At 38.5% G+C, this 12,862-nt stretch overlaps 1 protein-coding gene across 2 annotated transcripts in view; it reads right to left on the bottom strand.

The window, feature by feature from the left end:
• DOCK11 (dedicator of cytokinesis 11) overlaps positions 1 to 12,862 on the bottom strand; it is a 174,749-nt gene that overhangs the window by 39,862 nt on the left and 122,025 nt on the right. The window contains exons 27-31 of one of the 2 annotated variants that reach the window (XM_040265135.1): positions 12,162 to 12,233; positions 11,099 to 11,245; positions 5,538 to 5,621; positions 1,494 to 1,605; positions 946 to 984 (exon numbers count right to left, since the gene is read on the bottom strand). In XM_040265135.1, the coding sequence (XP_040121069.1) occupies positions 946 to 984; positions 1,494 to 1,605; positions 5,538 to 5,621; positions 11,099 to 11,245; positions 12,162 to 12,233 (454 nt within the window). The remainder of the gene's footprint in view (positions 1 to 945; positions 985 to 1,493; positions 1,606 to 5,537; positions 5,622 to 11,098; positions 11,246 to 12,161; positions 12,234 to 12,862) is intronic. The other variant, XM_040265136.1, reaches the window with a different exon arrangement.

The following is a 12,862-nucleotide window of genomic DNA, read 5'->3' as shown; positions in this document are numbered from 1 at the left end:
CATGTTCAGACTCTATTATAATAAGGGAATGGTTGAATAGGGGTGGTTGGGTTTTTTAATATTTTTCTCCATTTTCACTGGCAGCCATTCAATCACTAAAACCACTGCTCAGCAGTGGTCTCTACTCCCCAAGAGACCAAGACAGCTAATGTTCTTTCTGCCATTGGTCATGGTCTTTTGTGAATCACAATCACCTTCTATGCACAAGGGTCAGTACAGACTAACTCAGGTTGCCTTATCTGGGTCGACAGTACAATGGCAGTGAGGTTTTTTCACTTGAGGGATTTGAATAAAACCAATAAGGTAGTTTCATCCACCCCTTCAAAAACGGTGGCCAAAATCGGTGGCCAAGAAGTCATTAAACAGGGTCAGAGAGACAGGAGGTGAGCTTGGGAGAGATGACATACACTTGAAAAAAAGATACCCATCAATCCCCAAGCTGGTGTGGGCCAAAACATGTTTTCTGAGGATAGTGTTTTAAAGTTTATTCTTCTAGCAATCAACATTGACGCTTATTTTTTTCCTTTATTCAAAAAAATAATTTTATTGGAGCATTGGTTGCTTTACAATGTTGTGTTAGTTTCTACTGTTTACCAAAGTGAATCAGCTATACATATATCCCCTCTGTTTTGGATTTCCTTCCCATTTAGGTTGCCACAGAGCACTGAGCAGTGTTCCCTGAGCTATTCAGTAGCTTCTCATTAGTTATCTATTTTATACATAGTATCAATAGTGTGCATATATACACTGGAATATTACTCAAGCTGGTTTTCAGAGTTATCAAATACACTGCCTCCTAGGTTTTCTGGATGCATTAAATAAAGCCTCCTCTTGGCTAGGGAGGATCTGAAAAGCAAACAAGGCCCCCATCCATCTTAGCCATTCATGAAATCAATTGTTTTTAAAAACAGCAAACTACTTTAGAGTGAACCGAGTTAAACCTACCTACTGAAGTCAAACGGTCCACCGCAAATGAAAAAAAATCTAATTAATATATGAAAAGAAAAGGGACAAATAAAAAACATAGTAACATAAGAATAGTGCTACACAACAAAGCAGTCAATAAAACTAGCAATGGAGATAATTGAAGGCATTTCATAAATTTCATACATATATATAACTATTTTATTCTGCTTTTATAATTCTCTTCTGGTTCCATTCAGCAGAAATCCATTTATATGCTTTTTTAAAAATTCAGTCTCATATAAGAATCCAAACAGTACTACAGAGAGCAATTTTATTAGTATCTGATGTCTGTGTTTAAGCAGCAATCTATGCAACACACCGAATTTCTTCACACTATGAATACTACCACTGACACTATGAAGGAAATGCAGAGTACCATTAACGAACTGTTAATTTCTTCAGATAGTAACAATTCTGAGATTACCTCCAGAATCACTGGTTTAACTAGAAAACATTATACTATACTAGTGCTAGCAAAAAAAAAAATGAAAACACAATTCCAAATGATGGAAAACACAAATACATACCTTGAACTCGCTGAAGTTTAGGTTTGGCAAAAGCCATTGGCAAATTCAGAGGAATGTAATGTTCATGATTGCAAATTGTTTGCAGAAATTCAAACTTGTATTCAGCCAGAACCTAAGCACAAAGAAATTATACATGAACTCCTATATAGTAGGCATTTACTATTTTAATAATTTAAAATATTAAATTTTAATGGGCTTCCCAGGTGGCGCTAGTGGTAAAGAACCCGCCTGCCAATGCAGGAGACACAAGAGAAGTGGGTTCGATCCCTGGATTGGAAAGATCCCCTGGAGGAGGAAATGGCAACCCACTCCAGTATTCTTGTCTTGAGAATCCCATGGACAGAGGAGGCTGGTGGGCTATAGTTCATAGGATCTCAAAGAGTTGGACATGACTGAGCAACTAAGCACGCACATTCTAAAATAATTAAATACAGAGCATTAATTTTCAAAACCGAAGTGTTTAGTATTTTAGGTATACCTTGAAATGTGACCTGCGCAGTAAAGAGTCAACAATGCAGGCTCAAGACTGCTCTCCTTAAAAAGGCCTGTTTGTAAGGCTGGTCATTGGCTGGCAATTGGGAAATTGGATTTTTTTTAATTCTGTAAGTTTCAGATACACAATATAATAATTTGACATCTGTATACACTACAACGTGATCACCAACACAAGCCTAGTCACCATCCATCATCACCGAACAGTTCACACCTTCTTCACCATTGCACCCACCTCCCCGCCACCAAACTCTTCCCCTCTGGTAACCACTAATCTGTTCTCGGTATTGATGAGTTTGTTCTTGTTTTTTTCGTTCATTTCTTTTTTCAGACTCCACATATGAGTGAAATCATATGGTATTTGTCTGAGTTATTTCACTTAGCATAATACCTTTAAGGTCTGTCCACATTGTAAAATGGCAGGATTCCATTCTTTTTACATCTGAGTAGTATTCTTTTATACACATATCCACTGATGGACATTTAGGTTACTTCCATATCTTGGCTACTATAAATAATGCCACAATAAAATAAACATAGGGGTGCATATAATTTTGAATTAGTGTTTTCATGTTCTTTGAATAGATACCCAGAAGTGGGAAAGTTGAGTCATATGGTAGTTCTATTCTTAATTTTTCAGGAATCTCCATACTGTTTTCCATTGTGGCTGTGCCAATTAACAGTCCTACAGTGTACAAGGGTTCCAATTTCTCCACATCCTCTCCAACATTTCTTTCTTTTCAATAATAGCTATTCTAACAGTTTGTAAGGTGCTATCTCATTGTGGTTTTGATTTGCATTTCCCTAATGATCAGTGATTTTGAACATCTTTCCAAGTGCTGTTGGCCATCTTTATGTCTTCTTTAGAAAAATGTCTATTCAGATCTTCTTCCCATTTTAAAATCAGGTGGTTTTTGTTGTTGAGTTGTATTACTCCATGATGGATATATGATTTGCAGGCTTCCCTGGTGGCTCAGAGGTTAAAGCGTCTTCCTGGAATGCAGGAGACCTGGGTTCAATCCCTGGGTTGGGAAGATCCCCTGGAGAAGGAAATGGCAACCCACTCCAGTACTCTTGCCTGGAGAATCCCATGGAGGGAGGAGCCTGGTGGGCTACAGTCCATGGGGTCACAAAGAGTCAGACATGACTGAGCAACTTCACTTCTCCTACTCAGTAGGCTGTCCTTTCCTTTTGATGATTTCCATCACTGTGTGGAAGATTTTTGGTTTGATGTAGTCCCATTTGCTTATTTTTGCTTTTATTTCTCTTGCCTTTGGAATCAGATCCACAAAAACACCTCTAAGATGGGTATCAGTGAGGCTACTGCCTACATTTTCTTCTAGAAATTTTATGATTTCAGGTCTTACATTCAAGTCTTTACTGCATTTTGAGTTAACTTTTCTTTATGATGTAAGATAATGGTGTCATTTCATTCTTTTGCATATGGCTATCCAGTTTTCCCAATGTCATTTATTGAAGAGACTTTTCCTCCATTGTATGTTCTTTGCTCCTTTGTTGTATATGTGTGGGTATGGCTTTCCCGGTGGCTTAGATGGTAAAACATCTGCCTACAATGCAGGAGACCTGGGTTCGATCCCTGGGTTGGGAAGATCCTCTGGAGGAGGGCATGGCAACCCACTCTAGTATTCTTGCCTGGGGAATGCCCATGAACAGAGGATCCTGGGGGGCTGCAGTCCATGGGGTTGCAAAAAGTCAGACACAAGTGAGCGACTAAGCACATGCATATGTGTAGGTATATCTCTGGGTTCTCAGTTTTGTTCTGTTGACCTGCGTATCTGTTTTTATGCCAGTACCATGCTGTCTTGATTAATATATCTTTAGTATAGTTTGAAATCAGTGAGCATGAAACCTCTAGTTTTGTTCTTCCTATTTTCAGCTATTCAGCATCTTTTGTGGTTTCATACCAATTTTAGAATTATTTGTTCTATTAATAGCTCTGTGAAATATGCCATTGGAATTTTGATAGGGAATATACTGAATCTGTAAACCACTTTGGGTAGTATGAGCATTTTAACAATATTAATTCTTCTAATAGATGAATATAGAATATTTCCATTTATTTGTGACTTCTTCAGTTTCTTTCATCAATGTCTTATAGTTTCAGTGTACAGGTCTTTCACCTCCTTGGTTAAATTTATTCCTAGGTATTTTATTCTTTTGGATGGAATTGTAAATGGAATTGTTTCCTTAGTCTTGTTGATAGTTTGTTATTAGTATATAGAAACGTCACAGATTTCTGTATGCTGATTTTGTATCATACAACATTACTGAATTCATTTATTAGTTTGAACAGAGTTTTGGTGTAGTCTTTAGGGTTTTCAATATATATTATCACATCATCTGCAAATAGTGACAGTTTTACTTCCTCCTTTCCAATTTGAATGCCCTCTCATTCTTTTTCTTGACTAATTTCAGTGGCTAGCACTTCTAATACTATGTTGAATAAAAGTGCTGAGAGTGGGCATGCTTGTCTTATTCCTGATCTTAGAGGAAAAGAGCTCAGTTTTTCACTGTTGAGTATGATGATAGTTATGGGTTTATCATATATGGACTTTATTATGTTGAGGTATGTTCCCTCTAGACCCACTGTTGAGGGAGTCTCTTATCATAAATGGATGTCAAATTGTCAAAAGTGTTTTAAGCATCTAAATTTCTTTGTACTTCTGATGGAGTTTGAAAATACAATTAAAGGAATACAGCATATTCCAGGAACACGTGTATTATATCTATTTAAGATGATTGTATTATTTTCATCCTTCATTTTATTAATGTGATAAATCACGTTGATTTGTGGATGATGAACCATCATTGTATCCCTGAAATAAATCCAACTTGACCGTGTTGTGTCATACTTTTAATGTATTATTGTATTCAATTTGGTAATATTTTGTTGAGGATTTTTACATGTTCATCAAAGATATTGGCCTGTGATTTTCTTTTTTGTGGTATGGGAAATTTTATCTTGATACCAACATTCCCTACAAGGTAAGGTTGTACCTTCTGTGCCAGCCTGTTCAGCACCATGCAAACAATGTGATTTATGGTGAACATCTTCTTCCCTGTCTTTCCTTTCCAGGACTCTGGAATTATGACCACCCTCCAACACATAACTAGCCCCAATAAAAATCCTAAGTTCTGAGTCTCAAACAGCCTTCCCTAAAGAGAAATATTGCACATAATGTGGCTCAGTTTTCACTGCTGGAGAGAGGATGTGCTCTGCATGCCCATTAACAGGAGGGAGGATGCTCAGGAAGCATGCACATGGATTGCCAAGGACTCCACTTAATGTCTTTCTTCCTTATTAATCCAGCTGAGCATCCTTACTGTGTCACTGTAATGAATCCTAGCCATGACTATGACTATATGGGACCCTCAAAACCCTGTCCATTACTCTCTGCTTTGAGGTACAACTACACTCAAAGTACCTATAAGAAAACAGCAGCTCCAAATCCTCCAGAGGAGAATACATGTCACCCTTGGTCTCACACTCTAATGTTTGACACCCACTATAGTTATGCCCTTGTAACTTACCTTAGGATCTTTGGGGCTGAATCCAGATATATAGTCATTTATCAAATTGAAAACAAATCCTCTATCCATTAGGGTTAGACAGCGCTATAGGAACCAAATCAAAATGAACAGTTAGTTACCTAATTCTGTCAAGTTTTTAAAATTCAACACAAATAAAATTTTTTCCACATTAAGGGGATGATATTCTCCCTTTTACAGATAACAGAAAAACTTTCAAAGATTTACACGACCTTAAAGAGATAAAGAGCAAATGACTTATCATTGGAATTGGGACTCAACTGTGTTCTTTTCAAAATAAGATGTATATATATAACATCTTATTTTGAAAATAAGATATATATTTTCTTATATATATATGATATTTGAAATATATATATATACATATTCAAATACATATATGCACATATTTACATATATATATGCAATCTATTTAGCTATGGACTTCCCTGGTGGCTCAGACGGTAAAGCGTCTGTCTACAATGTGGGAGACCCAGGTTCGATCCCTGGGTCAGGAAGATCCACTGGAGAAGGAAATGGCAATCCACTCCAGTACTTTTGCCTGGAAAATCCCATGGACAGAGGAGCCTGGCAGGCTACAGTCCATGGGGCCACAAAGAGTCGGACACGACTGAGCGACGTTCCTGTTCCTATTTAGCTATACTGCCTCATTTTGGTTCATTCTCAAAGCTCAAAGTGAACTATAGGGTGGTCAGTCAGCTATTGAAAGGGGGGCTTGCCTATGTGAACATTTCAGGCCAAAAGGGAAGTTTTTCTTTGGGTTCTGTGAAGTCTTGGCCTACAAAACATTCTTCTTGTGTGATAGCCATAGTAGTTATTCATATTTTCCTGCTGTCACTCTCCTAGTTAAGGCTTCCATTACCTTGCAACTGCACAACTGCAGTTATCCTCCTAACCTGTCTTCCTGCCACTAATCTTTCCATCTAACTGCTTCCAGATTAATCTGTAAGTCCTAGCCCTAATCATGTCAACTGTCTTCCCAAAAGTTTTCAATAGTTCCCTGTTGCCTCTAATATAATTTCAAACTCCTCAGCTTGGCATTCAAGGTAAACCACAATCTTGTCCCAAACTTCTTTTTCCCATTTTATCTATTTATTACCCCCTCAAGATGCACTGTGCATTCCCACTTCCGAGTCACTGCTCATACCAGGTCTAGCTAGCAATTCTATCACTACATCTACAGAATCCTGCCCATTCTTCAATGATTAAGTCCATCTTCGATGAAGCCCATGTTCATTAATCTACAGGGCCCTTGAAACACTTTATAGTAGCTTGTATTTTACTTATTATTTTGCTGTTCTCACCTAAAGAGGATAACATGTTGTTTATGTTCCCCATGGTACCCAGAACATTCCTGGGAAATAGAAGGAACTCAATATTTGATTAACCAGCTGTTTGCATCTTGTCACCTCTCCTTTCAACGTTCCCTGCCTCATCACCTCTCACCTGGATTAATGAGGTGGGCTTATATTTACCACTCATCCAAGAACATTTTGATGATCTACTGGGTTTGAGACATTCTAGAGAAATACAAAGGCAAATAAATAACCCATGGTCTTTAGTCTTGAAAACACTGCACAATAAAAAGTTGCAGAAGTATGGAAAGGATGGGTAAACAACAGCAGAGGTGATCAGCCCTTTGTGAGAAGGTTAGGGAAGAGCTGAGCCTAAAAGATGAATGGACTCTGCCAGGCAGACAAGGGGGAAGGACTAGTCTTCAAACTGGTTGTCTTGACTCTGGCTTTTTCCTTACTTCTTTCAAAGGCTTTGGTAGATAGCTCCATGGTATTCAGCTCAAAATCTAGATTCCTTAGCCTGACACTCATGGCCTTTCATCATTTGGCATCAGATGGCCTTTCCACCTCTGTCTCCAGACAACCTAAACTCTACACAATGACTTTCCTGCTCATCCCAAAACGATTCTTGAACACGCATATCTCATCTCTGCTCATGAATCCTCTACCTACAACACTCTCATCCCTGTCTTGGGGAACTGTTCTTCTAGTCTCTGTTCATACTTACTACCTGGTCATAATCCCTCCCTTTCTTGTTCTCCTATTGAATTTTGTTGTTTATATTTTCAGTATAATAGTCATCACACTTTATCATGTATATGTATTGGAATATAATTACAGAGACAGCCTCTCTCATCTTTGGACGCTCACATAGGAGACAGACAAATGTTTGTTGACTTGTAATGAGGTCAATACTGCTATTAAATCAACTATGTTCTACTCCTTAACATAGCAAATTTCAAGTTTTAACTCCATAAAAGAAACTGAGATCTTATATTTCAGATAGTCTCACCTTTACTTTAAAAAGATATGAGGTTGGTTTTTAATACACAAAAGGGCTCATGTAATAGTGTTAAAACTTTATTTTAGTTCTGGCAGAGAGGTCTTACATTAAATCACACTCTGGAGATCTGAAACCTAGTGTGAATTTTTAATAAAAAAAAGAGTATGTTAGATTTTAAAATTGCTTGGCTAGATTATTGACTGAGAGGTTCTTAAAATAAGGCTGAGACATGATGAAGGGCTCTGAGAAGATGGGGAGTGGAAAGAAGTAAGAACTAAGTGCATTACAAATCTAGGCTCCTTCTCCGCAATAAATCAAATATTGCTATTACCCACTTTCTAGAACAACTGTATTCCAGCATTGCCCCTTACATACAGAGAATGACAAAACAGAGCAGGGAGAAGTGTTCTATCTTTCGTAAGTGTAACAGTTTGTGGTATGTCTCAAAATAATCTTACTGACCTAAATTAGCAATCTTCATTTACATGTAATTAGCAACAAGTAGATGGTGCTTATATTAGCAACATGTAGAATGTGCTTTTAGTTCAAGAGTTAAAAATTCAAAGGCCAACAGTGTCAGAGAAATGATTTAAATGTATAGAGTGTCAGGGGTTCTATTAAGGAGTGGTACAGACCATGGTAACCTAGAAGGTAAATGCCCCACCTAAAGGTCATAGCAAACACCCTCTTCCAACAACACAAGAGAAGACTCTACACATGGACATCACCAGATGGTCAACACCGAAATCAGATTGATTATATCCTTTTCAGCCAAAGATGGAGAAGCTCTATACAGTCAGCAAAAACAAGACTGGGATTGGACTGTGGCTCCGATCATGAACTCCTTATTGCCAAATTCAGACTTAAATTAAACACAGTGGGGAAAACCACTAGACCATTCAGGTATGAACCTAAATCAAATCCCTTATGACTATATAGTGGAAGTGAGAAACAGATTTAAAGGACTAGATTCTATAGACAGAATGCCTGATGAATTATGGACGGAAGTTTGTGACACTGTACAGGAAACAGGAATCAAGACCATCCCCAAGAAAAAGAAATGCAAAAAAGCAAAATGGCTGTCTGAGGAGGGCTTACAAATAGCTGTGAAAAGAAGAGAAGCAAAAAGCAAAGGAGAAGGAAAGATATACTTATTTGAATGCAGAGTTCCAAAGAATAGCAAGGAGAGATAAGAAAGCGTTCCTCAGTGATCAATGCAAAGAAATAGAGGAAAACAACAGAATGGAAAAGACTAGAGATCACTTCAAGAAAATTAGAGGTACCAAGGGAACATTTCATGCAAAGATGGGCTCAATAAAGGACAGAAATGGTGGGGACCTAACAGAAGCAGAAGATATTAAGAAGAGGTGGCAAGAATACACAGAAAAACTGTACAAAAAAGATCTTCATGACCCAGATAATCATGATGGTGTGATCACTCACCTAGAGCCAGACATCCTGGAATGTGAAGTCAAGTGGGCCTTAGGAAGCATCACTACGAACAAAGCTAGTGGAGGTGATGGAATTCCAGTTGAGCTATTTCAAATCCTGAAAGCTGATGCTGTGAAAGTGCTGCACTCAATGTGCCAGCAAATTTGGAAAACTCAGCAGTGGCCACAGGACTGGAAAAGGTCAGTTTTCATTCCAATCCCAAAGAAAGGCAATGCAATAGAATGCTCAAACTACCGCACAATTGCACGCATCTCACATGCTAGTAAAGTAATGCTCAAAATTCTCCAAGCCAGACTTCAGCAATACGTGAACTGTGAACTTCCAGATGTTCAAGCTGGTTTTAGAAAAGGCAGAGGAACCAGAGATCAAATTGCCAACATCCTCTGGATCATGGAAAAAGCAAGAGAGTTCCAGAAAAACATATATTTCTGCTTTATTGACTATGCCAAAGCCTTTGTGTGGATCACAATAAACCGTGGAAAATTCTGAAAGAGATGGGAATCCCAGATCACCTGACCTGCCTCTTGAGAAACCTGTATGCAGGTCAGGAAGCAACAGCTAGAACTGGACATGGAACAACAGACTGGTTCCAAATAGGAAAAGGAGTATGTCAAGGCTGTATATTGTCACCTTGCTTATTTAACTTATATGCAGAGTACATCATGAGAAATGCTGGGCTGGAAGAAGCACAGGCTGGAATCAAGATTGCCGGGAGAAATATCAATAACCTCAGATATGCAGATGACACCACCCTTATGGCAGAAAGTGAAGAAGAACTAAAAAGCCTCTTGGTGAAAGTGAAAGAGGAGAGTGAAAAAGTTGGCTTAAAGCTCAACATTCTGAAAACTAAGATCATGGCATCCAGTCTCATCACTTCATGGCAAATAGATGGGGAAACAGTGGAAACAGTGGCTGACTTTATTTTTCTGGGCTCCAAAATCCCTGCAGATGGTGCTTGCAGCCATGAAATTAAAAGACGCTTACTCCTTGGAAGGAAAGTTATGACCAACCTAGATAGCATATTCAAAAGCAGAGACATTACTTTGCCAACAAAGGTCCATCTAGTCAAGGCTATGGTTTTTCCAGTCATCATGTATGGATGTGCGAGTTGGACTATAAAGAAAGCTGAGTGCCAAAGAACTGATGCTTTTGAACTGTGGTGTTGGAGAAGACTCTTGAGAGTCCCTTGGTCTGCAAGGAGATTCAACCAGTCCATCCTAAAGGAGATCAGTCTGGGTGTTCATTGGAGGGACTGATGCTGAAGCTGAAACTCCAATACTTTGGCCACCTCATGCAGAGAGCTGACTCATTGGAAAAGACCCTGATGCTGGGAAAGACTAGGGGCAGGAGGAGAAGGAGACGACAGAGTATGAGGTAGTTGGATGGCATCACTGACACAATGGACATGGGTTTGGGTAGACTCCAGGAGTTGGTGAGGGACAGGGAGGCCTGGTGTGCTGCAGTTCATGGGGTCGCAAAGAGTCAGACACGACTGAGCGACTGAGCTGAACTGAAAGGCATTCAAATGAATATATTTGAAAAACAGCATGCAAAAGCAGCAAGATGTTCCTCCTGGCTAAGGCTCCTGTGTGGGACCTCTGATTTAATCAATTAGCCATTGGGGGTGGGGAATCAAACATGGCTATTTAACTGAACTGATGATTAATTCAATCAGTAGTTCCTCCAGCAGCCCAGCCGAGTCTCTAGAAAGCGGGTAATTGCTTTCCTTTGGCTTTAAAGACCATATTGGTGAAGAATAATTCCTTACCATGTTCTGGATGCCTTTAACTCACCTTCAAGAAGCTAGCCAAACTATAATTGACATTTCTGGACTCATCCGGAATCTCTGCATAGCGAATAGTCACATGGGGAATTATTGCAAGAAGCAGTGAATGTAAGACATGATGATATGCCTCAGAAAACCTCTGGCCTCTTGGAAGCTTCAATTGAATCGGCAAAGAAAAAAAAAAGAGTTGTGAAAGGTCCAAATCAGTGTTTTATTTTCAAACACATACTGTATATAAATGTGTTTTTAACTGGAGTATACTTTTTCTCCCAAATTAAAAAAGACATGGCTAGTTAAATATATACTTTAGATCATTACAGCACCTATCTGGACCTGTAATACTATAACTGACTGAAATCATGAACAAGAGTAGGTCATTCTGACCCATCTTTGGAATCGTGCTCCTGAGATACAGACACATCCGTTTTTCATTCCATCTTTTTCCTGACACACAAAGTATACATGTATCCATGCATCTTAATTTCAGTAAACCTCTTCTGTGGAAATACTGATCAAAATGTAAATATGAAGTGATTATTTTTTATTTCACAAGGTCTTAGCTTTTCAATGCCTATAGCTAAAATTTCTTTGTACTTCTAAAGGAGTTTGAAAATACAACTAAAGGTATATGTACAGCATATTCCAGGAACACACACATTACATAAAAAGAGATTTTGGTTTTTGTCTTTTTTACATAAAATGTTTTTAATTTTGTACATGCCTTCAATCTTTCTAAGAGAATAGTTCTTTCTGATTTGGTACATGTTCTCCCTTTCTAATGAATATTTTGGACAATTGACATTTTAAAGCCACAAGACAAAGCAAAAGCTTCAAAGATAATGTACTTAATATGGCAAATACCTCACAGGGAACAATCTATGTGGTGAGCCTCTGAAGTTGAGACTTTGAAAACATATGAACACCTTTGTTTTTTTTTTTTAAAGAAAAACTGAAAAAAGCTACAGACTGAGAGTCCTTAAAATATAAAAGAGGATTTGCACATCACAGATACCCATGAATAAGATTAGCCTTCTTTGTCTATGTTAAATATTATTCTTCAGCCTACTTACCTTAATTTTATTCTCTTCCAGCAAGTATGTGGCCATAGACTTTGCAATAATTTCAAAGAAAAACCATGAGTACTAAAATAAATAAATAAATACAAATCAATCTTTAATTGTTACCCAAATCCCTGAAGCTTATAAAAGGCTGACAAATCACTATGGATTTTGTCTCTGAGCTTTAATAACATTTTAAAGTGATCACTACTGACTATCCAAGTCCCATAGAATATCTTCAAATTGTGCTGGCAAAAAGGTAATAGTATGCCTCAGGGCTGGCTGGTGATGCACAAAGGATATTTGGTGGAGAGGGGTATTTTATCACTGACACTGTTTTGATTTGCCTACATGTGGTGATAAGAACAAACCAACTTTTAGTTTACTTTATTACTGCTTTTAAACTCTCTATGGACAATGAATCATATTATAGCCTGCACCCAGTGAGGGACCTAACCCTGCCCTTCATACAACACTGGGGCAGCCCAAGTAGCAGAGGTGTTTGTGTAAGTAGAATTTGAAGGGTACAGGGAAGTCTCAAGCAGATACCTGGTGGCTCAAATGGTAAAGAATCTGCCTGCAATGCAGGAGACTGAGGTTTGATCCCTGGGTTGGAAAGATCCCCTGGGGAAGGAAATCGCAACCCACTGCAGTTTTCTGGCCTGGAGAATCCCATGGACAGAGCAGCCTGGAGGGCTACAGTCCATGGGGTT

The sequence above is a fragment of the Oryx dammah genome, unplaced genomic scaffold (genome assembly GCF_014754425.2).
Source record: "Oryx dammah isolate SB20612 unplaced genomic scaffold, SCBI_Odam_1.1 HiC_scaffold_23, whole genome shotgun sequence".
NCBI lineage: Eukaryota > Metazoa > Chordata > Mammalia > Artiodactyla > Bovidae > Oryx > Oryx dammah.
The sequence above is the reverse complement of the archived record's forward strand: the minus strand, read 5'-3'. Positions and strand labels throughout refer to the sequence as shown.